At 42.3% G+C, this 26,072-nt stretch overlaps 2 protein-coding genes across 5 annotated transcripts; both read left to right on the plus strand.

The window, feature by feature from the left end:
• The first annotated feature begins 5,041 nt into the window (after positions 1–5,041).
• Positions 5,042–6,435, plus strand: LOC118694851 (translation initiation factor IF-2-like). Of its 2 annotated transcripts, none has more exons than XM_036396138.2 (2): positions 5,042–5,145; positions 5,770–6,435. In XM_036396138.2, exon 2 carries the CDS (start codon positions 5,817–5,819, stop codon positions 6,423–6,425), a length of 609 nt encoding a protein of 202 aa, XP_036252031.1. In that variant the 5' UTR covers positions 5,042–5,145; positions 5,770–5,816; the 3' UTR covers positions 6,426–6,435. The 2 variants fall into 2 exon arrangements, with proteins under 2 accessions (XP_036252031.1, XP_036252032.1); XM_036396139.2 differs by lacking the exon at positions 5,042–5,145 and adding an exon at positions 5,520–5,662.
• Positions 6,436–6,721: 286 nt separating this feature from the next.
• On the plus strand, positions 6,722–22,246 carry GABRD (gamma-aminobutyric acid type A receptor subunit delta). 3 transcript variants are annotated; one of them, XM_036396135.2, is made up of 9 exons: positions 6,722–7,004; positions 13,724–13,836; positions 14,388–14,455; positions 14,810–15,030; positions 15,826–15,908; positions 17,217–17,354; positions 18,269–18,421; positions 18,984–19,195; positions 19,516–22,246. In XM_036396135.2, exons 1-9 carry the CDS (start codon positions 6,937–6,939, stop codon positions 19,813–19,815), a joined length of 1,356 nt encoding a protein of 451 aa, XP_036252028.1. In that variant the 5' UTR covers positions 6,722–6,936; the 3' UTR covers positions 19,816–22,246. The 3 variants fall into 3 exon arrangements, with proteins under 3 accessions (XP_036252028.1, XP_036252027.1, XP_036252029.1); XM_036396134.2 differs by having other exon boundaries at positions 6,723–7,004; positions 18,266–18,421; XM_036396136.2 differs by lacking the exon at positions 6,722–7,004 and adding an exon at positions 7,823–7,941 and having other exon boundaries at positions 18,266–18,421.
• The last annotated feature ends 3,826 nt before the right edge of the window (positions 22,247–26,072 follow it).

Here is a 26,072-nt window from a genome sequence, read left to right on the forward strand (position 1 = left end):
CGAGGGCCGGGGTCTCTGGGTCCGGGTCCGGTGTCTGAGGGCCAGTGTCCGGTGTCCGAGAGCCGGTGTCCGGTGTCCGAGGGCGGGGTCCGGTGTCCGAGGGCCGGGGTCTCTGGGTCCGGGTCCGGTGTCTGAGGGCCGGTGTCCGGTGTCCGAGAGCCGGGGTCCGGTGTCCGAGGGCCGGGGTCCCTGGATCCGGGTCCGGTGTCTGAGGGCCGGGGTCCGAGGGCCAGGGGCCGTGGGCTGATGTCCGGTGTCCAGGGGTCCCTGGGTCTGGGTCCGATGTCCCTGGTGTCCTCGCAGTTGTTCAGATCATTGAGTTCTTGAGGTCTGAGCCATCTTGAGCAGCTCTCTGGGGAGTTTTCCTGCTTGACGATTGTTTACATTATTTATTGGCAGAGGTAGATTAGAATATGGAACACTGACACGCTTTTTGCACGTTCTTTAGAAGAATGATTTACACTTTGGAAATACAGTGACATTAACAATTCCATCGTATTGGTGTCAGTAGTTACCCTGGTGGGAGCACCTCTACCTGTGCTGCCTGTCTGGGACATCTGGTTCGGGTGGTTTCAGGTAACCAAAGCCAGAGACATTCTCAGTGAGCTTTCAGCTTAATGTTTATTCACATACATTTATAAATTTTAAGTAAGTTGGTGGCATTATGATTAAAACCCTTTTTTTGAATTCAGATGACTTGCTGCAATGTGAAGTCCTGTGGATTTGGGGTTGGAGCACTCATGTAAGAATACTGAAGGTTTCCAAGTTTCAATCCAAAAGGAATCTGTCTTAAATGTCTTTTCAGAACTAAGCCTGTACTATCCTGACAAAAGCATTTCACCACTAGTTACTAATTAAAGGTTATTACAGCAGAAATCATGTACTGCTCATGCTGCCCATTTATTACATTCTGAACAGTCCTTTGGCTTCAGCAGCAACTCCAGCTCTAGAGGTTCCATATAAACTTCTGTGATTGTTATAAATATGCACAAAATCACTACATGAAAGGTCTTTGGATGATATTTCAGTGATTTACATACTCACAGTGAATGTCTGTGTTCATGAAGTGAACCAGTTTGAATATTCTGTCCTGCAGCAGAATCTCCTGAGCCTGTGTGTTTGATTTCAAGTGTTCAGTACCAGATTTAGGGTGCCAGAGCTGCTGGGCTGCCCCATCCCTGGAAGTGTCCAAGGCCAGGCTGGACGTGGCTTGGAGCCACCTGGGCTAGTGGGAGGTGTCCCTGCCCATGGCAGGGGGTGGCCCTGGGTGAGCTTTGAGTTCCCTTCCAACGCAGGCCATTCTATGATTCTGTGGTTTTAGCTCTAAACTGGTGATTAACTGGGTTTCCTTGCTGTTCTATTCCTTGTGTTACCTTGACAAAGTCAAGGACCAGTGCAGCTGGATCCACAGCACAGCAGCTCCCTCACTCTTGGCACTAGGCCTCGATGACGTGCCAGAGAAACCCAGCTATTCACAGACTCCCAGGGATTCAGTTATTAAAATACCGAGACATCATCTGCACCAAAATACACCCTGATCTGTACACAGAGACAGATGCATTCTCAGATTTATTTAGTTGAAAACGTTCCTTAATTGTAAGCAATATTTCTGTAATTGTTTTCGTTGCTATGAGAGTAAGGTCTAGGTTTTGATCCCAAGCACATGCTGCTAATCTGAGCATTTATTTCCACTGGCACACACAGTATGGAGTATAAATTACTCACAGTGACCAGTGCATTGTCCCACATTTATGCTATACGTCCTCAATCTTGAGAAATACACAGGCATTCTTAGCTCTATAAATGGTGGAATCTTGATTTTATGGCATCTATTCATATTACATAAAACAAATTACATACAGACATTTGCAGGATTAAAGCTACAAGATGTAGGCTAAAAATATGCAGTGATTAACTGTATAGCTCTCTCTGCAGATCTGGAATAGTTATAACTGTGTTAACTCTGAACCTGCCAGTTCCCACACTCCTCGAGTTGGGATGAAAAACACCCAAGCACGGATTTTCCCCTCAAGAAAACACCCAGAAGAACACCTGGAAATACCACTGATTGTCAGTTTCTTGGGATATTTTTCTTCAAGGTATTTTTTCAGTCCCAATTTACAACTGTTTGAATTATTTTCATAACGAGAACATCAACAAGGGTCATGATTTTGTTTCAGGTGAATAATGTGTTTTTAGGGAAAGACAATGTAGATTTTTCTCATAGAGATAGGAAAGGAAGAAGATATCTGCAGTTCCTCTGAAGGAAATTATGGCTTCCCAGCCAAGTTCTTATCTCTCAATCTACAACTTACGTCTATCAACTTAAAGCCAGTGAATCTTTAAGATTTAAGCTCCTGGAAATGTACAAAAAAGGCTTTGGTTGATGCAGCTCTTCCAGATTTTGTGGGTTCTGGACCCCAGTGATCCATCTTGGAGAAGCTGGGACATGGAGTGAGCAGATTCAGATGAAAGCCCTGCTGTTTTCTGCCAGGGTTCAGTTCAGAGGCATTTCTGTGGAGCTCCTGCAGCAGCACCTCAGGATCAGCTGGAAAGGCAGCAGAGCTGGCCACTTCCCTGTGCTGTATGGCTGCATGCTGTGCTTCCACAGGCACTTGGCATTTCCCTCCCGAACGTTTCCAAGGTGACAGGAGCTCATATATGGAGCTCTCTGGCGTTTAGGCAGGAAGACATGCCAATAATGGAATCTGCATTTTGGCAGGGTGCTTCATATCAATTACATAACACAACTTGTCTGCCCTGTTGTTTGATAGGGATCGATGTTGGCCTGTAAACAATGGCAAACATTGATTTGTCGGACTGTAAATAATGGCAAACATTGATGAGCATCTTCCCAATGACTCATCCTTACAGATGTATGGACAGAAAATGAGAGGGGCACTTGCTGTCAGAGCACTTCGTGGAGGAATGGCCTGGGATGGCAGCAGCTGGGAGTGCACCCCTGAGAGCAGCACATCTGGGGTAAAAATGTCATCCTGGTCCTGGAACCAGCCCTGCCTTGGGGGAAAAGTGGGGAATTTCATCCCAAATCTGTTGCATAAAGAAAAGGAGGGCAAAGTGTCTGGCTGCAGTGTGCTTCATGATTATAAAAAAAATTATGCAGATTGAGGGAGGAACTAGATGTTCTACAGAACATTTAGAAACAGATAAAAACTATATTCCTAGCACTTAAGGTGAAAGGGAAATTAATATTGTGGTTATCCAGATAGTGATTAAATACAGACACGTTTGTGTTGGGGCTGGGGACGTTCAGACAGTGCAAGTACAGTACAACCTCTGAAACGAGCTAAATATTTCCACCATGCAATTGCTACTGATATTCCCAAATCTCATTTACAAAAATAGGCATATGTGTGTAATTTATATATCTCGAGACATTTGGCGATGTTGCCACAACAGTCTTTCAAGAGCTGCTTAGGTGGAATCATGGGAGGGTGAGACTAATTATCCGTGTGGTACATTTTTTGCCTCTTAAAATTATATGTGACAATATGATATCTTTATTTTTCTGGCAGTAAAACCACCTGTTCTGTTTAGAAAATGATCTATTAAGAATACCAGGTAAGGCAGTGCAGCCATAAAATAAATTGAAATAATATCCTTTTGATACAGTCTCAAAATCCTGAGTGATAAATGACTGAAAATTGGTTTTTTGGCCCAAATCACTGAGTATGCTTCTCCTCAATGCCATCAAATGACACCATCCAATAAATGATTGTATGGTAGCAGTTACAGAGTATGGATGATGTGATCAGGGAAAATTCATACCTGTTACACGTTCCAGAAGAAAAATACTTGACAGATACTGAAATGTGGGATTCTGGCTTCAGTGTAGTAAAAGATACTTCAAAGTTGTGACCTTCATTAGTGCTTGAGTAGGGTAGATACGTCAAGAATTAGTTACTGTTGATATAGTAGTAATAACTAATGATTCAATAATTAGTAATCATTAAATATCATTGTAAAATTGCCCAGATGCGGGTGGAGCCCATTAGCATTTGACCTGGCATGGACAAACACTACAGGAACACTGATTTAAGGGTCTGTGTTGCTTCCACAGATCTACTACAGCTTTACTACAGCACAGATCAAAGTCTGCCCTGAGCTGTGTGACTCTGACCTGACGTCCTGGTCCTGCTGGAGCTGCAGTGACCCCACCCAGTCCCCGAGGGTCCCTGGGCTCCTCATGCAAGGCCAGAGCCTGGGATGGACATTTCCATGGAAGGTGGTGCCTGCAGCCATAGGGATTGAGGAGGAGTTTGTTAGAGTGAAAAAAAGGCTTAGGAAACATTGAGTATCATGGGCCATCTTTTTAAGACTATTTGACAGTTCCCAGCCGGGAGCTAAAGCTAAAGGAAAGCTTTAATTATTTTCAAGAGGATTAGATGAGAAAGATTTGGAGAGCTTATTTATTTTGTTTTGTTTTGATGTTTTAATGGCAATTTTAATAGTTTCTTAATCTATGTCTTTGCAATTATAATCTGTCATTGACTGTAATGAGTTTGGGATATTTAGCTAGAACTGTAGGAAATTAAATGTATTGTTGACCTTTATTATTTTATCTCCTCTCTTCCCTTTGGCAATAGGAGTTATTTATTTTGAGTGGGTTGTGCATATATGTATATATATATATATATTTATATATATATATATATATATGTGTGTGTGTGTGTGTGTACCAGTCTATTTTAAATATGTATTGTATGTAAAACCAACTAAATCCAAGGCTGAATGACCAAACATTTGTCCTTCTCCTTTATGAGGATATAATCAAGGCCCTTGTAGATAAAATGTAGTTTATTTATCTGAGAGAACTCTCCCATGTCTTTTAGGACTACCATTGTATTTTCACTTGTGTCAGTGGTCACTTTTGTAGCAAGGTCTGTCCTTTCACAACATGGTGTGCTTATATCAACACACAAGCACACACATCACACACTTACACGTGTCATCCACACATAAAATCCACTCAGACACAATCCAAATGTTAAAAATGCCTCTGTGGATTTTTGGGCTATTTTTACAGCTATATGCTGAAGATATAGAAAATGTTCTTTTTTACTAGTAAATTAGGTGACAGTTCTCCAGCCAGAGGAGAGCAACACTGAGGAATTCTCAGCACAGGTACGTAGCCCACAGCACCATCAGCCTTATGAGTAGGAAAAATATGGAAAATCTCAACTGAAAATATCCCAAAAAGTGTGAATGTGTTAAATGGAGAGACAAAGTTATTCTGTTCTTTGTGTCACCAGGTAAATTCCATTCAAAATCTTTCAGCTTACTTCCTAAAAAAAAAAAAATCATGCAATAATCTGACTCCTTGAGTTAAATTTGTGTCTTTTCCTCCTTTTTGGATGTTAGCTGCAGGATTGCCATTGAGATGGGCAGAGAGAGGAAAAGATCAGAAAGAAAATAACCTCTTACGTTATTCTCAGGCTTATGACATGCCTGTATTTGTTGTATTACATTTGTGTGTGTGTTGTACATCTGTTCCCCTGGATTTCATGGGGCTGTTATTCCCCTCACCCACCACCCCTCAGTAGCCATTTGAAATGTTGGTACTAAATAACAATACAGAACTAAGAAGACAAAAAGATGAATCCAGCACTTTACCCCAGGTGCCTCCGTTCATTACCTTAAGGTACCTGCACAATCATTTTTGGTTTATAATATAATTTCTTGAAAATGTCTCCTTCACACTGTTTCCTTTGTGGGTTGGTTTTAAAATTGTCATTCGGGATTGAACAGCACCAAAAAGCCGAGGAGGCGGAGGAGGAGAGAAGGAAAGAGCGAATATGGAGGAGAAAACCGAGTTTGACCTGCAAGTCAAGATGAGCCCGAGGTCCCGAGGAGCCCCGTGGCCGGGTCCGCGCTGGCCCCGTGCCGGGAGCGGCGGTGCCCGGGAGCCGGCGGAGGGACCGGGAGTTCGCGAGGCACAAGCGGTGGAAGCGCTGGACGATGGCAGCCCGAGCAGCCCGGGATGGAGCAGTGAACTGCTCCGAGCGTTTCACTGTAGAGAAGCCCCCCGGGAGCCCGAGAGCGGCGAGGCAGAAGTTTGTGCGCGGGCTCTGCCCCTCTCGGTGGTACCGCCGGGCCGGGACAGCGCGCAGGCAGCGGAGAGGCGGCATTTCCCCGGGCACGGTCCCGGCCCCATCGGCGGTGCGCTCGGAGCGATGCCGGGAGCCGGGCTGCAGCTGCGGTGCCCGGGTGCCGCCGGGATTTGCCGGGAGCTCGGGGGGGCGGCGGGGGGCGGCGGCGGCGGCGGTGCTGCGGTTCACATGCCCCGTGCGGAGCGGGCACGGCGGCTCTGCGCCCCCGAGCGCCCCGGGACCGGCCGCCCCTGCCCTGGGCTCGGGCTGCAGCTCCTCCTGCTCCTCCCCGGCACCATGCGCGCAGGACATTAGTGGCTCCGGAGCACTTTGAGTTGCTCCCACCCCGCTCCGTGGGATTTATCTATCCTTTTGGAGGTTATTTTCGGCAAGCAGCCTCGCAGGCGGGCAGAGCGGCCGGAGGAAGAGCCCGCGGCAGGGGAGGGATGCGGGAGCAGGGCAGCGGAGCCGGGCGGGACTGAGCCACCCGCAGAGGAGAGGAGGAGAGGGAAGGAGAAGAGAGGAGAGGAGAGGAGAGGAGAGGAGAGGAGAGGAGAGGAGAGGAGAGGAGAGGAGAGGAGAGGAGAGGAGAGGAGAGGAGAGGAGAGCTGCCCTGCTCCCTGCTCCCGTGCCGGGCTGCCTGCATGGCTCCCGGGCACTGTGGAGATTGTGGGGGCTGCTGCTGCTGAGCAACCATCCATCGCTTTAAACTCAGCCTCAACTTAGCGCAGCAGGCAAGAATGGCAAAGCCACTGGAGCTTTGGAGCTGCCAGGAGAGCCGGGGAACCTGGGTTTTGGTCGCTGCTGTCTAATAAATGGGAGTAAAATGGAATTTCTTACCTGGGTTTTTCCTGCCTTGATTCTACTGTGCACCCAACAGCACAGGTGTATCAGGTAAGAAAACATCTTCTCCTTCTTTCTTAGCCTGGCCTCAGGCAGCCGTTCTCTTGGGGTAGCTGGAGTGAGTGATGCCAGCTCTGGCTGGGGCTCCCACTTTGCCCAGGGATGATTTCTGCACTTATGGGCCACGACTGCTTGGAGTGAGTGTTCAGGAGAAAAAGGGCCCTTGACTGAAGAGTTTCCTTAATGTGCCTCATCTGTTTCAGTTTTTTCTTTCTTCATTCCCTAGCTGAGAATGCACTTCTGCCAGTTGAGCAGCAGTTTCTTGGCTTAGTCAGGGGCTATGTTTTTAACAGGATGCTCCTGGAACCTTTTTCCCGAGGGCACTTACTCTAAATTGGGGGCAATCACTTTTTGTAAGGCACTGCAATATCCCAGCTCAGCCTCAGCCCCTCCAGCAGCTCTGTAGGGGCCTGCTTGAACATGAAACTCTTCCCTAAACCCCAGCACAGCCAGTGGGGTACGAACTGAATAGCTCTGCTTAGGGCCTCCATAGGTGCCATTAAAACCCCAAAATCCAACCATCCCTTTCTAATGAGTTCATTAAGTCTCCTGAACTTGGGTTAGCAGGAAGAGACTGTTAGAGATCTTAGGGGAAAAAATTTGGAGAACTCAAAGCATTTTTTTAAATAATAAATTTTAAAGAAAGATGCATATTTGCAGCTCTCAGTCACATTTCCTCTGAAGGTGTTAGCTAGGCAACCAGCGCCGGTCTCGGAATATTCTTATTCTCTCCAGATCTGGAGGCTGGATGTGGAGAAAGCTTGCCATGATTACGCAATGAAAATAGAGGGGGGAGTAAAAAAGAACTTGCTGCATGTAAAAACATGCCTACACCCCCCAGAGCAGGGGTGGTTGTGGCATTAAAGGGGTCTTACATCTCCTGCTTCATAGACATCCTTAATAGCTTCAGAGGAGTGGAAGAGGCAAAGTGGGAACTGTAGTAAAACATAACATTGTTGTTACACGTTTTGGAATTAATCAGGGAGATCTGATTTTTTTCACTGGGAAGGAAAAGAATCTTGCTCAGAGAAAGTGTCAAGTCAACTGCTCTTAGTCAGGATTGACAGAATGATTTATCCTGTGACCTTGAATCTGTTCTCCAGGGTCAGATCCTGACATCCTCTGAAGCAATCCAGTGGTACAGTGAAGGCAGAGGAAATATTGCTTATTACCTAAGGGCACCCACACCTTGCCCATCATTTCAATGATCCTGTTTCTCCCTCTGCAACTGGGCTACCATTGAAGCTGGGGGTTGAAAAGTGATGTTTGAGTACATAAGACCAAAAAAAGAGAGAATTTTAAGCAAGAGTCAGTCTTCTCAGCCTGACTCTGAGGTCTGCTCCTAGGCACAGGATATGTGTTTGGTGGATACATTATTATTTTATTATTAATTCCCTAATTGACTTTCTCCAGTTACACAATAGTGATGAATTTTTTGGTAGGAATACATCCACTCAAGGCAGACTCAGGCAAGGCAAATTCTAAGTTAAATTCCAACTGTTCAGGTTGTAGTCTTCCAAATATTTCAAAGTGTGAGACATTCCATGGTCAAGGAAAGCTTCCCTGTTTAGATTCAGGATTTAGGGTGGCTATGGCAGGACACTGTTTAATCACTGTAAAAAGGGAGTAGCCTTGCTTGCATGTGTACTTTGGATCAGTTAAATAGAACTGAAGTGAAATTTTATCCTTTTATTAGTAAAAATATTATTGGTACGAGATGTTTTTATGAATAGCAGCATATTAATGGGCAAAACTGCCAATGGCTTCATTTTAAATCCCTGTTTTTGTTTTCTAAATGCAGTGTGATTCAGAATGTTGATGATAGAGGCCATCCAACACCCCTAAATTCTCTGTTCCCAAGTTCTGTGCACTGTATATTGAAAAAAACCCATATTCCAAAAGGAAGACCATTTTGGTGATTTTGAAATTCATCAGTAAGACAAAAGAGACAAAAGACTTCCCAAAGGCAAAACCACCAGTGAAAATAATGTTGTGGTTTGCAGAGGGGGGAAGTGGGGGATGTATGCAGGCTGCTTCCTCAGAGCATTTCTGAACACCCTTCTGGGGTGCTCTAGCTATTTCTCTGTCATGTGTGTTGTTTGTCTGAAGTGAATGAGCCAAATTCAGCCCAAGTCAGCACATTTTTGTCAGGTAAACATTTTTTAAAAATAGTGGTTTTTGGTCTGCTCAAGCCAGTGATTAGTGGCCAGGAATTTGGCATTTAAATGATTGACAGGTCTTCAGGACAAAGACTGTGGCTTCCACTGTTTTATCAGGGTTTGAGATGCTGTGGATGCTGCAATAATAAATGTGCCACAGGGAATGAGATCATCTGCAGAAAGACATTTGGGGAAATATTTCTGCATTTGTGTGAGGAAAGAGCACTTCTGAAAGGAGTTTTGGGGTGTTTGTCTGTACTGTGTAATTTCTCACTGAAAGAGATTTTAATTCCCTAATTAGAATAGGTGTATATTTAATATTTAAGTTTCCTCTCTGTTAAGTGACTTTTATACTCTTGCATTTAATTGTCATTCTGCTGTGTGTCTCCCTAAGCCTTTTACTTCTATTTGTGGAAACAGAGCAGCTTTAACACGTGAATGTATGCAAAGAGTGGTCCATTTTCTGTAGCTTAAAACTGCCAGAGAGGCTTTGATGTTCTAAAGGTTGCCATGAATTAAGCCTAATGCCTTTTCAATTACATTTCAAAATACAAAACATATTTACAGTGAGCTTCCCTTAGAGTCTGGAATGGCAGATGGGAAGGATATACATCCTGCTCTGGGTAATCCTGGAGTTTGGCAGAGGTCAGATTGTTCACTGACCTTGCAGGATATCCCTTGTGTTTTCCCAAGGAAAAGTTTTTCTTCAGTGGTGATGACATCTGGGACATCTGTCCCAAACGCTTATCAAAATGAAATATACTGATCCCAGTCCTCCAGTCCAACTGGTTTTTCCATCTGCCAGGTTAAAAGATTCATATAACAACAATGCCACAATCCCCAAGAGAATCAGGTTAGCAGATCTAGAGAAGAAACAGAAGATGCAAAAAGTGATTTTCCACATCTTGCTGCCGTGGGAATTTTTCAGAAGATCAGTGCAGCCTCCTGACCAGTGAGGCATCAAATCCACGTCCTACTGGCCACTGACTTAAGGATCCTGAGCTTTTTTTTGCAGTGATCCCGGAGATTTTGGCACTGCTGGGCAGAAATGAAATTGCTAATACTATCCCTTGCTCGGTGCTGTTGTGCTCTCATTCACATGGAACTCACAGATTGCCTCTTGCTTTGGTGTGGTTTAAATACCAGATATTTTCTAGTAATATTGATAAACTTCCCGCAAGTGTTTTCAAGCAGTGTTCTGGAGGAGAGCACAGACAGGCTAGTGGCTCACTTGTCTGACAAGCCCTTTGAAGATGTGCTGTCCAAGTCGATGGATGGTTCTCCCCCAGATTGCTCCACATTTGTAGGAAGTCCTGGTCCTGCAGCAGCTGGGAGGGAGGTGTCAGCTTGGACAGGAAGGATTTTGGGATAGGTGTACTTTTATTCTGGAACTGCTTGTACTTAGCCCTGAAAGGGACATTTCTTTGCTCTGTTACATGACATTCATTGCTTGGAGTTGCTTTATCAATATTTATCAATATTTAACAATATTAGGGGCAGAGGAACTCCACAGGTTTGTGCAGTTTATCAATGGGGATTTCCTTTCCCTTTGTCTATGCAGGAGAACCCTCGATTGCTTTCATGGTTTAGACAGCAGTAATCTCTTTTCAATGAGCTCAGCTGAAGTTCTCCCAATGCTCCAGATATGGACAGATGCAAACGTATCCTCAAAAACATCTGCTTGAAAGGAGATGTGTACAGAGTCAGAGTGTGGATCATCTTCAGCTTTCCCTTTGGGAATGACTTCCAGAGGGACAGAGGTCCCCAGGACTGTTGCCATTCAGCAGTGAGGCCCTCCACACTGTCCTGTGCAAAAGAGAAGCTTTGCAGGAGCTTTTTACCCCTTGGATTTGACAAATCAATATCTTGATTTTACAAAGTCCTTTTTCTTACTGAAACGAGCTTTACAGCAGCTTACATTAGGAAGTGAAGTTGCTGAATCAACTAATAATAGTTGCCTTTCTTTTCATCCTAACTGCTTACACTATGAAAAGTTAATCCCTTCCAATGCATCTTTTCTATGCTGGTCTTCCTTTTTCAGGTACAATAATGAATAATATTTTAGGCCATTTATAATCCCAGCTGCTTATCAAGGATGAAGTAAATTCTCCCACCATTCTTCTTGTAACTTTAAAGCCCTGGATGTGATGATGTGTAGAAGTCTAGAGGAATGACTCAAAGGGGTTTTCACCACATGGTAAATGGAGCCATAAAATTATTTCAGCTGTAATATTTTAATAACCCCCCTGGTATTAAGTGCATATAGCTCCACTAACTCCAGCACATTTGTTACACTGATGATCTGACCCTAAGGCTTTATTAATAATAGAAACAAGATTTATTTTAATTGTGTCATGGATATTTAAGTAAAACTCCCTCTAGATTGTAATCTTCTTAAAACACATGGCAGGCTCACATGTAGCCCTCAGTCTTTAACCCGACTCTCATCATTTTAACTTCCTCGGAGCTCCACGGCTTTCCTTAATGCCATTAAAATGAATCCTGACACAGGAGAACAGCTGAACTCCAGGCTTTGTCAAAACATGATCAGCACATGGGATCCATCACTACGGTGCTGTCACCTCCTGACTTGAATTCTGTTTTCAAAACACTTTCTGAACTTGGTTGCTGCTTTAGCAACAGAAGCTGAAAAGCATCACCTTCTATTGAGAAGTGAAAGAGATTTTCTGCAGATATATTCATTCAAGTGTAGTGCAGCTATTTAATTAGGAAAAGACACAGAGTACCATTCTTTACATATAAAAGGATCTCTGACATTTTACTGATTAGAAACACCTTTCCATGTCTATGGCTGGGACTTGTGAATTACAAATAAGTATGTTTTTAAACAAACTTATTATAAAGCTATAATTACATTACAGTAAATAATGATGGTTGGATGATTGAAAGACCAGCAGTCTGATAGAAAGAAGTTGATATAGTTGATGAGACCCAATAAAGAAGGAAAATACCTCTGCCAAGATCTGTTATAAATCTTCAAAGCCCTTGTCTAAATCAATTATGTTATTCCAATTTATGTAGCTGAAAACACGTCTTGGAGTGTTCCAAGATCCTTCCTCAGAAGAGACAGAGGGACCTGAGAAGTAGCTGGGATAATAATTTGAGAGGAGCATACAACAGTGTGCTCATGGCAAGGAAATCTTAGAAATGCAGTTTAACAGCCCATTTTGCTGGGAACTAATGAAGCTGCACTTGGAGCAGGGTCCCTGTGCTGGGAGGTCACAGAGGCTTTGACAGCTCTGCTAATGCAAGACTTCAGTGGCTGTGCTGCTCCAAACTTACATTACACACTGCAATCCCAGAACTGCTCCCTTATATAATTGAGTCCAGGCAAGAATTTGAAGACCAGGGCAATCAAAGGTTTTTCTTTCAGTCTCTGTGAGAAGAGTTGGTTATTGTCTGTTCCTGTGCTGGCAATAACTGCTTGTGCTGAGCTGAATGCCCAGGCTGGCATATTTTGGAGATAAAAACCATGTGCTTTATGTGGGTCAATGTCACATGAACACTCTAAGAAAGTTATGTAAGTACCAAGGCAGAATGTGTTTGTGGTGTATTACTCTGCAGCCTTCCATGGCTATTTAACCATTTCTCTTCTGTTACAAGTCATAAGTACCTCTCAAATGCCACATTTATAGCTGGGCTCAGTGGAAGATGCTAAACCAGTGCTCAGGCTTTGATCCAGTACTTGCATTCAGCCACAGGCCCTCTCAAACCACTGGGAAGCTTTCTCTTTGCAAATGGTGCTGTCAGACATTGTCCAGCTCCTCATTTATCTCTTCCTGCCCTGTCAGTCCCAGTGCAGTGAGAGGAACAATGTGAGCAGGCTCAGATCTTCAAGTGGAGCCTGCCAGGTTTAGCAGATCATGAAGACAACACAACCTTGCCTTTGTTTGTAAGAGATGGAGGAATATCCACCTCACTGCTTGTGCCAGGGCTGAGGGGCTGGCAAATGGCAACCAAAGACTTCATGAGCACCACTGAGGCAAGGAGAGGCACCTGGGAGAGGAGCCTGACTGCTGGGAGAGGCTGTGCAGGAGCACAAATCCCACAGCAACACATCTTCTCCCAAGCAAAACCTGCTGCCTGCTATCCACATTCCAGATGTGCAGTTTTTCCTGTTTTCCTGTCACATTTGACAATGCTCCAGCCTTCTTGATCTCAGCTGTTGTAGAGTAAGAAGCTGTCACAGCTGCATTTCAGAGTTCACAGATGCATTTTAGGCAGTATACAAAGTATCTTCGTTTCTCTCATGCTTTTCTAAGTTTTTAAATTTATTTTTCCGACTTTTTTTAGAAAGAAATAAACTTTTAAAAGTATGTGCTTGTACTTAAAGAAGCCACAGTCTTGCCTGAAATTTGTTTTGATTTAAACAGGAATATCTGAAATGGTTTTCCTACCTATAAAAATCTCCAGCATAGCTGATTCTACTGTAGGTGGTCTCTGGTGTAAAAGAGGTCAATAACCTCCATTTGCTGTCATTCTCTGTTTGTAAGCATGGGAAATTTTAAGATACTTGTTCTCTTTACCCAGAGCTATGAGTGACATCGGAGATTACATAGGTTCCAACATTGAGATCTCCTGGTTGCCCAACCTGGATGATTTGATGAAAGGGTACGCACGAAATTTCAGGCCTGGGATTGGAGGTGAGACTTGGAGAATGAATAATGTCTCTTTGGTTCTTACAATCCTTCTGATGTTTATGTCAAATTCATACTTTAAATAATTTAAAAGTTGTGATTGTCTTTTACTTGGATGCTGGAAAAAAATAACAATCAACATTTTGCTTGATTTTGACAAGAGACAGACTGTTCAACAGCAACACAGGCTTCTGATGCAGCTCTTAAATCGTTGACATCTAAGTTGAAGGAATTTTGTATTTCATTAAATGGTGATAATTTCTGCATCTGCTTGAAGTCATGCTGTCTTAAACTAGATAATGTGATTTGCAGAAAGGATTCTGTGATTTTCAGTACTTGTGATTTTATCTTGTGTCTCTTATCTCTGAAGTGAGGTGTGCTGTTGGAAATTGAGGGCACAATTGGTAAAAGATTTAAAACTCTTGCTTTAAGAATGTACTTTATAATGGGAAACACTCCAGTGAACTGATGAAAGAATTAACAGTCTGGGGTCATTGAGATTTTTATGGGTACTATGATGATATTAATCACCACATTCAAACATTTTTTTTTCTCAGGTCCTCCTGTTAATGTTGCTCTGGCAATTGAAGTAGCCAGCATTGACCACATCTCAGAAGTGAACATGGTACAGTATCAGATTTTTTAGTTCTGATTTAAAATAGCAAAGGTTCAAACCCAGAAGCTGTATTTGCTGAGCTATGTAAACTGATTTTCTCTGTCAAGACCTATGCAACTCTTGCAATGTGTTATGTATAACATTGATATTGAATAACTTTTTTATATCTTGTGCTTATCCATAGTAGGAGCACATGACCAAAATACAAATGCTTGGGCAGCTCCCTGGCTGACTAAGTATAAAATATGTATTTGCACTGAAAGCAAATAATATATTTCTAGGCTAAGACATTGATTTTTGGCTAAGGTCCAAGACATTATCATTGTCAGCATCCCTTCTTAATGAGGATTTCTCTTGCCACAGGAATACACCATGACAGTATTTTTGCACCAGAGCTGGCGAGACGATCGTCTGTCTTACAACCACACCAACGAGACTCTGGGCTTGGACAGCAGGTTTGTGGACAAGCTCTGGTTGCCAGATACTTTCATAGTCAATGCCAAGTCTGCCTGGTTCCATGATGTGACTGTGGAAAACAAACTTATCAGGCTCCAGCCAGATGGAGTCATTTTATACAGCATCAGGTGAGTGACAAACAGTACAAGTGTTCTCTGCTGTGTGTTAACTTTTTGAATGTTCTATAATCAGTCAGCATTCCTAGGAGGATTTCCTGAAATAATTATTGGTTCAAAATTGAAGAAAAGCTCCTGTCCCCCTGTCCTTTTCTTTCTGAGAGGTCAGGAAGGTCTCTTTGGCAGCACTAACACATTTTGCACTGCACAGTCACTGGCCATGTCCAGAATGCCCTCAGTGGGAGAGAAGCCCCTCGTGGCTTTGGTCACTGGGCAAAGAGGTGCTGAATACAGAGCAAAGATTCTGTTCTCCACTCCCTCACTTTATTTTCCAAGGGAGCTGGGAGCCTGGTTTAGGCTCAGCTTCCCCATCTTTCACACAGACAAAGTAACGTTTCTCACTTTTGAAGAGGGCTGTGGCTGGCACTCAGTAACTATATTGACAGTTAATTGTGTAATGTTCTGAAAAATAATGAATGTGCACCTTTGAAACTGTGAGTCCGAAGTGCCCCTTAAGGTATTGGTAGTGATCTTGGGGACAGTGAAAGGGAGGAGATGGAATCAGAAAATTCCTTTTTATCATCACCAGTAGCTGCAGAATCCTCTGACGCTGACGAGTCATTTGACCTTTTTTCAATTCCCTCTGCCTCTGGGTTTCCCACAGACTCAGGCAGCAGCCCGCAGGACTTTGAAAACAGTTTCCTTTGTTAGCAATAAAGTTTCAAAGTTTTCCACTCAGTCTTTTGAGTTGTGAGGAAAAGGCTCTGTCGGAATGTCCCTAACTGGTGTTCCTGTTGCTCCAAACAGGATTACCTCAACAGTGGCCTGTGACATGGACCTTTCCAAGTACCCAATGGATGAGCAGGAATGCATGTTGGATTTGGAGAGCTGTAAGGGCTGAGTACCTCTGTGTTTTGTGCAAAGCTGCATCCATGGTGCTGAGATAGCTGGACTTGCCTGGGATGATTTTCTTTAGTCACTTGGGGTTTAAGTGAACAGAAATCTCTTCATTCCCTGTGTTGGGCATTAGACTGTGGACTTTTCAATACCAGGCCAACCCTGGTCCAATCCAAATCTCTAGGATTTGATGTAGGGACGATGAACAATGTACAGTCCTGCTGACAAATGTCTGGAACTTTGTGCTTTATGTGAAACTTTGTGCAGTTGTGACAGTCACTGGCATTACTGAGGTTTGTATCAAATCCAGTGAGAACAAGTAGAAAAGCCCACAGGCAAAATGTGATGTGCTATTTTTAATTTCTGAGAAAATAGGAAAAAGAAAGAATTCCCTGCTTTTAATGAATGCCATTGTGAGTAACCTTCACACAGCTCTTTAACTTGCCTTGGCATTCGTGTATGTGTTACACAGAAATCCATCAGAATGCTGCATGGATGGGCTTAATTCATTTGTACTCACAAAGGAGGGTGAAGAATGGATTTATATTTTATCCAGCTTGTATTTAATCTATGATCAGCATGTAATTCCCATGAGCATTAATACTTCTGAATGAAAATCACCACTGACACAAGCAGGGACCACCCAGCCAGGGAAAGTGAATCTGGATTTTAGATCAAGGAACCTACAGGTCCTGAGGGTTGCAGAGATCTGGGAATAGCAGATCCTGAGCAGATCCCTTGGCCTGCTGATGCAGGTTTCTGGTTTTCTTTTTTGTCACTGACTTTGTTTTCTAGGCTGTTAACCACAATACCATTTTATCCTGTCAAAAATAGCAATCTACAGTTTTACTTACATAATCACCAAATGCAGAGGCAGCAGACAGTGCCCCAGCAATTCCTTCCCTCTCCCAGTGAGTTCTGCAGGGAGTTTTGGTGGGGGTTGAAGGTTTTAATTGAATTTGAGGGTTTTCATTTCAGTGAAGCAAACAGAAATAAAGTCTCTTTAAACAAATGGATGCTTTAGTAGCAAGTTGTCAATGAACAGCAAAAGTAGGAAAGATTGATTTCCTGTGGATTTGCATATTACATAAATCCTGTCATTCATATCCCCCTTTCTGCCACGGCCCAGGTGCCCTGCACCTCTCCAAAGCAGAGAGAATGATCCAGACTGAATCTCAGCACATTTGCAACGTGTCTGGTGGAAATCAGCATAGCAGAGGAGTTAGAGAACTTCTACCATGAATTCTCTAAGCTCTGAACTCTCCCTTGAACTTTGTGTTTATTCAGCTTTCTTTTGGCAGATGGTTACTCTTCAGAGGACATTGTCTACCACTGGTCAGAAAACCAGGAGGAGATCCATGGGCTGGATAAGCTGCAGCTTGCTCAATTCACAATTACCAATTACCAGTTCACAACAGAAATTATGAACTTCAAATCTGGTAACAGAACCTTTCTTCAATTCAGGGACAGTATCTGACTTTTTTCCTGCAGAGAGAAACTTCCTCTATCTGTAATAGAAAATCCTTCTCCTTAAGTAACTAATTTAAGAACCTGTCAGGTTTCTGATAAGAGTTTTCTTCATCTTCCACTTGTAAGAAGTGCCATTCTTTGCTGAGCCTCTAGATAGCCACTGCAGCATCTTCTGTCCTTTAGCTCTCTCTGCTTGACAAAATGCTGCGTGGAGTAGCCAGACAGCACTTGATAAAAAGCACTTGAGGTATAGCTCACATTTTCTTGACCTAATTTGCAACTTCAGATCAAGAAAAATTTCCATTAGCCCTGATGTTATGGAGCTTATGACGTGCAGTCAGATCAGTCTAATTCCACCCCGTAGAAGTCTGTGGTGTGTATGTCTATCACTGGGCTTATTGCAATGTTTGTACAAGATTGGAGTCATTTCTTTCCTGCTGATTTTTCATCCTCTTTCATGTATTCAGATTCTCATTTATGCTGCACATCTCCTCTAAGCTCTTTTTTGAGTTTGAAATTAACTTGGCCTTTTAAAAAATCTAAATTTAGTATCTGGAGGACTTTCTACAGCAGATGATAAGACAGTACACATTTTGAAGCAATACTGTTATTTGAGAAGACTCATGATTTTATTTTCAGATCTGGCATTGATATGACCTGAGACAAATCATTTGACCTATTCTTAGCTGATGAAAGCTGCAGAACCTCGTGCAGGGTTTATGAAGCATCAATCGAACAGCATCGGAAAAGCTTTTTGTGACCCTTGTGCAGGAGATGCTAAAGAGTGTAGCTCTGTGTCATTATCTGAAATGTCATTTGAAAGCTCAATCCAACTGTAATTCACACAGCCAGAATCTCTTCTGCCTGCTCTCTTTTCCAGCAGGTCAGTTCCCCAGGCTCAGTCTCCACTTCCACCTCCGGCGGAATCGAGGAGTTTACATCATCCAGTCCTATGTCCCTTCCATCCTGCTGGTGGCCATGTCGTGGGTGTCCTTCTGGATCAGCCAGTCAGCTGTGCCTGCCAGGGTGTCGCTAGGTAAAGCAGATGCTTGGGCACTCAGGGGAAGGGAGTGCTCAATGGGAATTGTGCTCTCTGGTAATCCTCATGAAGGTGCATTCATGACCACCGTGTTTACATTTGTAGAAGGGAGGGTTCTTTGAAAGATTTCTCTCCTGGTTTAAAATCTGTCGTGTTATCAGAGCAGTTCTCAGTAAGGAACAGCAAATAACCCACTAGGGAGGGTTAAAAGCAGTAATGATTGTGAAAGAAATGAAAGAATTGATTTGAAGGAACTGGGACAGAGGCAAAAAAAATGTTCCTGAAGCTTGTGGGTCTTTTTGTCTGACTAAGGGTTGCCAGTCCAGATGTAAAAGTGTTTGAGGGTTAATTATTTGGGTTTTGTTTTTTCTGATCTAGGACAAAACCAAGAATAACTTGTTCAAAGCTGCCTTAGTCACACAAATGCAGTTTCTTAAAAGTTTTGAAAATCAGAAGCCACAGTATAAAGGGGTTTTACTGTGAAAATGATAATACTTCATATTAATAAATATATTTATGTATATTAGTGCATGTATTTCTCTCTCATGGCGCCCTGCAGGTATCACCACAGTTCTTACAATGACCACTCTGATGGTCAGTGCCCGATCCTCACTCCCACGAGCCTCTGCCATCAAGGCACTGGACGTTTACTTCTGGATCTGCTACGTGTTTGTCTTTGCTGCTCTGGTGGAATATGCCTTTGCACATTTCAATGCTGACTACATGAAAAAGCAGAAGAACAAGATCAAGGCGAGAAGGCAGAGTGCAGAGGTCAGTAAGTGTGATTCTGGGAATAACTTTGCCACAGCAATCACCCTGCTTCATGACCTTGTACTCCAAATTCTTCCAGAGAAGAAAGGCTTTGAGAATGTTCTCCATGGTGCCTCAGTAATTCAGAGCATGTAAAGCCATAACCAGAATTCCATGTGTAGCACAGAGCCTTCCATCAGTTCTGCCAAAGCAGGGGTTAAAGCCCATTTAGCACACATGGATCCCAGGGGTGTTTCACCGCGCTGGGGCCATGGATAGCTTGGATAAATGACACTGTCCTTGCCCTATCAATTGCCATTGTTCTCCTCTCTCCTCTGCAGATCAACGTGAAGAATGCCATCGTTCTGTTTTCCCTCTCCATAGCTGGTGTGAACCAGGAACTGGCCATTTCCAACAGGCAGCACCGAATCCCCAGAAGCCTGCCTGGATCATATGGCACAATAGAAATAGAAACTGGAGAGACAAAACAGCAGCAGGGAATGAAACTGGACAAAAAGACTGGCCTGAAGTCCCTCTTTAAGCCCATTGATGCTGACACCATTGACATTTATGCCAGAGCCGTGTTCCCAGCAGCCTTTGCAGCAGTCAATGTTATATACTGGGTTGCATACACAATGTAAAGGCAACAAAAAAAGGAAAACTCTTCCCAAGACCTACAAACTGAACAATACCCACAGGCTAAAAAGCCCTCACTGAAACTGAATTGAGGCACCTCTTCTCAAAGTATTTTCCGACGAGCTCAAACACTTCCAAAGTCAAGAAGGTCCTGCTATGAATTCCTACTCAAAGCAGCAATTTATTGCTGACCTGATTTGATACGTGAGACTGCACTCTGCCAAACAATTCCAGTTCTTCCTTTCCTGTAATACCATGAGACAACTTTTCATATGTACATATTTGTAGCAAAAGTTTAAACCTTAAATGACCATGGTTTTCCTCCACTTCAAGGTTGATCAGTAATGAAGATTTGGCTTTTCACACTCAGATAATTTCCTTTTTATTTGTAATGAAAGAGCTCATTCCTCACTTCTGCACGAGTGGTTTTCTGCATCTGTGGGCTGGTCTAGGTTTAACAGTAGTGCTAAAGTTGGAGTTTTTAATCAGAAAAATCTCATGAACAAAGTAAAAGGGAATAGAGGGGAGTGGAGGATTTTTCTTAAAATATTATTTGTCTTGGGTAAAGTATTGAAAAATTTCAATGCTCTTAGTCACAGCATGAAATAAAATATACTACATAAAATTCTACTGAATTGTTAATAATGACTGTATTACATTTCAGATCTGAGCTAATGAAAGTTTAAACATTTAAACACAGAAATGTTTATTAGTTTAATAGGCCCCAAAATAGATAAAGTGGTTTAGAACCACAAGGAAAGCTCAGGCTTCCTGTGTTAGATTGGGGAAAATTTGAAAGGTGCTCGATAATGAAGGAAGTCAGACTCCATTTGCAGGAATGACTTTAGAATTTGTTCTGTTAATTTTCACTGAGAATCTACCATGTGTGCCTCTGAAAATATCCTTTTTGAATCTGTCCCTAAATAGCTGAGGGAAGTAAAAAAATTTCATAACTGTCTAAGTTATTCTGTTGCTTTGGATATTTTTGCTGGTTTTATTCAGAGGCTGACCTAATCTCTTAGGCCTCCTCACTCCCATTATTCAACAGTGAAATTTATGGGTCCTCATACACACTGCTTAATTCAGGACTAGATCTCTCACCCAACTCATGCAAAATAACACTTTGTTCTGTAAATAATCTCAGTGAGCTCAGCAAGTGAACACAGTACTCACAACAAACTAGTTTCACAATTATTCTCTAAAACCTCCACAGTAAATAGATTGGAATATGGATTAAAACAACTGAAATATTGTTAATGTAGGAAGCCAATATAATACAGTACAAAAGGGCAATTTATTTTCTGGATATTGTTGCCTTGAAAGTGAGAGGTTGTTTTAAAAATAGAGACTGCCACAAAAGAAAAGGTGAAATGAGGGAGAGGGAAGGAAGGAAGCAAAGCAAGAGGCTGAAAGCTGCAATGGAAAGGAGCATGGAGAGAGACTCAGGCAGAGGCTGTAGGTAAGAGAAGAGCTTTGCTGGCACTTGGGATGGAGCTCTTGAACGTGTGCCTGACAATTACAGTTGCAATAAGGGCAAAAGGAGGATTTGATCCTGGTGGAGTATGTGCACATTCCTCCTGCCTTAACTCAGCTGTGATTTAAAGTTTGATTTCATATGACCAGCACTGAAAGATAAAATGTTTTAGCACTGATTTATAATTTAGAATGAGATTTGCTCATATCAGCGAAGTAAGAGAACGCTTTGAAGAAAAAAATCATGATCTTGAACTGGCTGTAATAGAAAATATGCTCCACTGTAGGTTAGGCTCACCTCAGTCTTTAGTTTCTGTTATCATGGAAAGCTATCAGCCAGGAGAGTGCTGGAAACCCCAAGTACACCCAGCTGGGATTGTTCCACCAAGCCCCACCAGCCCAGCCCTGCACTGACACCTGGATTCTGCTCCCACATCTCACCACGGAGCTGCTGGGGAATCTCAGTCAGAACCTTCCACTGAAAAATTGCTAGAATGATTTATTTCCTTTAGCTTTGAGTTTTACAGAAGAAAAGCTCTTCAGGAGAATCAAATCCTATCCTCCAGCTAGGTAAGTGCATCCAATCAGTACTTTCATGGTACTATTTACCATTGTTTCTCAGGCTCACATACTGAATTAAGGCCAAGTATCACTCAAATGTCACCTTACTTGAAAAGCAAATGAAAATCTGCATTTCTTTCAATATATTCAGGTAACCAAGCTTTTTTCTTTCCCTCCTGCTTCTCCTCTTTCTAATTTGTTTTTCTTATTGTTTGTTCCTGATGCTGATGGAATGCTGCATTTCAGAAATACACTATATTTTTTCTAAGTGTGTTTTTGGTCATAATCACTTTCTCTCCAAGGAAACGCAATCTCTTCTGCCTTCCTCTGAATAAATCCTACTGCTCTATATAATGATTTAATGCAGAGTGGAATAAAAGCAGCAGAAGCATGACTTTACAATGCCTTTTCCTTACTAAGTTGTTGCTTTTTCCATGATCCATCACCACAAAAATACTACTTCCTTTAGAAGGATCATGGTCCCACCACCTTCTCTGTTATACTTGTAAAAATCAGAAATAATCTTTAGTTTAAAATCAGATTAATTTCTGCTGGGAAAGCAGAATCCAGCCTTTTTGTATCCCACTGTTTTCTCCAGCTATAAGTTTATTATGTAGCCTGTCAATGTTGGTAACTTCTGCTAAGAGTGAAATTATTGACTAAACCCAGCTGGAGGAATATTCACAGCAAGTTCCTGAGGAGTGCAAATTGTAAGAAAATAATCCATGATTTGGGAATTAAAGTTATTAAAGAGCAGAGAAGGAGGCACTCCCTGGTCCCTCTGGTGTGCAGTGGCCGGTTTTTGAGAGTAATTAGCAAGAAGATGGCTGCAGATATTACAAAGGCAATGTCTAATCTCATTACTTCAGCAGTACTAGTTTGTAACTGTGCACCTGACATAACTCCCTGCACTGCAGCCAAGGCACTGATCACATGGGGTTATTGGACAAAATGAGCTGCTTCTCCATCTGGGAGACAGTCACAGGCTGCATGTCCTGCTGACTGCCCCACAAGATTTATTCCGTGAATTTTTTCTCTGGTTTGACTGCAGATCTTCAAGGTGCACAGCTCAGCGTGACTGATCAAAGTAAAAGGTGGCAGCAATCTCCTCAAAAAACCCCAGAGCCAGAATGTCAGAGTACCTACAGAGATGTAGACAGAAGCATAAATAAAAGGCAAAAAATATCTCAGAAGCTTGCAGGGAGTTGGAGAAGTGCCCTGTGAGCACACACATGGCAACGTGTCCATCCCAGAAACAAGGGGATCTGAGGGGGAGCAGGAGTTTCAGCTGCTGTTGTTGCACTTGCATGAGTAGCACAAGACAAAACACCTCCATCAACAAGAGGGAGATTTTCTTAAATTGGTTTCCAGAGCCAGAAACTGAAAATTCAGATGCCATTCAAACTTTTGAGGAGACATTTCAGCACAGGAGTATGGTGAATTGATTGGAGTTTTGCATAAATTTGAATCTTCTATACTTTTGTGTGCGCTTCACTTTTTTTTTTTTCATTTAAAATCATCATATTTTAAACTCCTCAGACATCACTGCTTTAGACCTATTAACATCTAAAGACAATTCCCTATTCAACTCCAATTTCATGATGTGAAATTAAAGTGAAATAAGCCAGATCTGATGTCAGTTGAATGCTGACTTTGGATGGGTTGTACTAGTGCCATAAAAAACCAGTATGTGACAGATGAGAAGGCACTTTTTCTGTGCTGCACCTGAGAGCATTTGTGTTCCTTTCAGCAATTTATAGTACTGCTCTGTGGACTGGCGTGTCTGTGAGAAAAAGAGTGGGATATGTGTTAATGTAATCATTCTAAATGTGAAGTGTTAATAAAATGTAGATATACAGAAATTGGAGCTTCTATAAACGGACAAAATAGGCATTCCAACTATTGAACTGGAAGATAAAATGCATTAGAAGGAAAATCAGAATGACCCTAGAGATTTCAGCCCATAATGACATCCTGCCTTTTCAGTGCCCAAGGGTTTGCAAAACTCTCCTTTGGCCTTGACAACAGAAGAGGAAGCACCATTGTGTGTTCATGAGAGCTTTCTGGGGGGCACTTATGCACAAAGCTGTACTGATGTGAAAAAATAGCTATTGCTGCCTCATGAGGTTGGAAAGAATCAGAAAGCACAGGAGGAAAGATGAAGAAGAGCAAGATACTGCATTTGTTTGAAGGTAATGCTGGCATTCATAGTGACAGCACTATGAAGAGGTTAAAGACCAGAAATGTCTGTCCTGTTTCTGGGTAAAAATGAAAGCATTTATCCCAGTTAAAGTAAATCTCTCCCATCAGTTTTGAACTGGTTTGCTAATCCAATAGATAATGTAGCAAAACCAATTTAGCTCAATGAGGCTTCTGCTGTTGGGACAACAAAACACTTAATGCGATTGCTCTGATTTTAAATACTCCCAGTCATTGCCCTGGAAAAGCACTTCTGCTTAGAGGAAAGCAGCACCCTGTGTGCTTGTCTCTGAAGCAGAACAGATAACAAAAAGCTCTTGAAAGTTTCTGAGAATATTTTTGTTGAAGAAAAAACTCGGAAGCAACTCCCTCCTGTCCCGTTCATTACAGAGCTCAAACCACTCGCCATGGCTGAAAGGCTGTTTGATATAAAATAACATTGGGTGCAATATATGTTACAAACAGACAGAGCTGATTCTTCCTAATGAAAACTGAATAAAAATTTGGCAATGAATATGTGGTTTGGATGGATTTGGTAGATAGATGAGAAAGGCACTGTGTCTTAAACAGAATTAATTTGAGGATCTAAGCCCCTCATTACATAATGCATCAGGGACCAGCTTTGTGCCACAGCTATTCCTTTTACTAAGTCCTGCACAGTAAAAACAAATCTGAGAAGACAGTCAAGCCCAGACTGTCAGAAAATATAGCAGGAACAGAACTAATCAGATGTTATTGGGAGTTCACTGTTCCATGAAAAGATTGGTCCAAAAAAGTAAATCCAAATATTCTGCATTTCTGAGACACTGGAAAGCTCTGGAAACGTATCCTTTCTTTAACTCTTGCAGTACATCTGTTTCACTTGATCCTCAGTTCTCTTTCCCTTTTTTTTTCCTTTTGGAAAGGGGAAAAGAAGAGGAAATTTTCATTTTCTTTGGCAAAAGAACATATTAGGGAAAACTAATATAATCTTATTGCTCAGGTATGAAAAACAGGACTGAGAGTCTCAACTGCCAAACCTTTGTACCTTCCAATGATTATTACATAAAAGGCAAGAAACCAACCCTGTGATAATGCAGCAGCACACTCCCACACAAACACACTCTTTCCTCCCTGTTTCACTTTCTCACTGCACACTACTAACCCCATATGTGCAATAGAGAGAAAAAGGTAGTTTAAGTCATGCCTCAAATTCTCCACACTCTTAAAGAAACTCTTCCTAATTTTGGCCCAAACATCTCTAACACAGTTGCTGGGTAACATCAGTTACTATCAAATCCAGGTTGCATTGGTTGTTCAGTGGGTAAGTAATCTCAAGGAGAGCAGCACAAATATCACAAAACTCCATTTTCATTCATGGGGTTTCCAAGTGGAGTAGGGAGAACATTTTTCTTTCCACAGAAATAAATAATTGGCCAGCTTTGGCCAATTGGAACAGGCAGAGCTGGAAGTAGCAAAGCAATATATAGGCCATTGAGCTATTGCAGTATTACAATCACTACAGCCTTAAGATTAAATAAAGGCTGAGTGATGAAACACAGAGTAATCTGTAAAACATCTGGTATAATGTTCCATCCAGGCTGTTCTTCCTTTATTGCTGCATTTCTTCCAGCTTTAAACAAATACAAAATAACTATTTCTGTACATCTTTAACTACATTTTTATGGATATATTTAAGATTATCCTACCCTCATCTTTGCAGGTGAAACTTTTGCATATACAACCTTGTATGTGCAGAAAGGACAGGAGGTTCTACATTTTCTTAATCAATTGCAGTGCACATAGTATTGTAAAATCAATCAGGTTGTTTAAATATCCTGACAAAGTTAATACAGAAGCCCAAAGGTTTGGGTTTAGTTGCTTTTAAAGATGTGTAGTTTGGGCTACTCATAGAATTCTTTCTCCTCCTGGCTAATGAGGTGTCAACAAGAGAGTCAGCTTCTGGTTGCTTCTATCTTATATAAGACAGACAAGTAAGGGAGGTGTTGGCTTAAAATAGTCTTGAAACATTATTCATTTTGTCTATTTT

The sequence above is a fragment of the Molothrus ater genome, chromosome 23 (assembly GCF_012460135.2).
Source record: "Molothrus ater isolate BHLD 08-10-18 breed brown headed cowbird chromosome 23, BPBGC_Mater_1.1, whole genome shotgun sequence".
Lineage (NCBI taxonomy): Eukaryota > Metazoa > Chordata > Aves > Passeriformes > Icteridae > Molothrus > Molothrus ater.

Coding starts and splice junctions, on each gene's coding strand:
- LOC118694851 (XM_036396138.2), top strand. CDS start 5,817: ATGGAGGAGAAAACCGAGTTTGACCTGCAAGTCAAGATGAGCCCGAGG.
- GABRD (XM_036396136.2), top strand. CDS start 7,838: ATGCCTACACCCCCCAGAGCAGGGGTGGTTGTGGCATTAAAGGGGTCT. Junction 13,837..14,387: donor TTTCAGGCCTGGGATTGGAG/GTGAGACTTGGA, acceptor TTTTTTTCTCAG/GTCCTCCTGTTAATGTTGCT. Junction 19,196..19,515: donor CGAGAAGGCAGAGTGCAGAG/GTCAGTAAGTGT, acceptor TCTCCTCTGCAG/ATCAACGTGAAGAATGCCAT.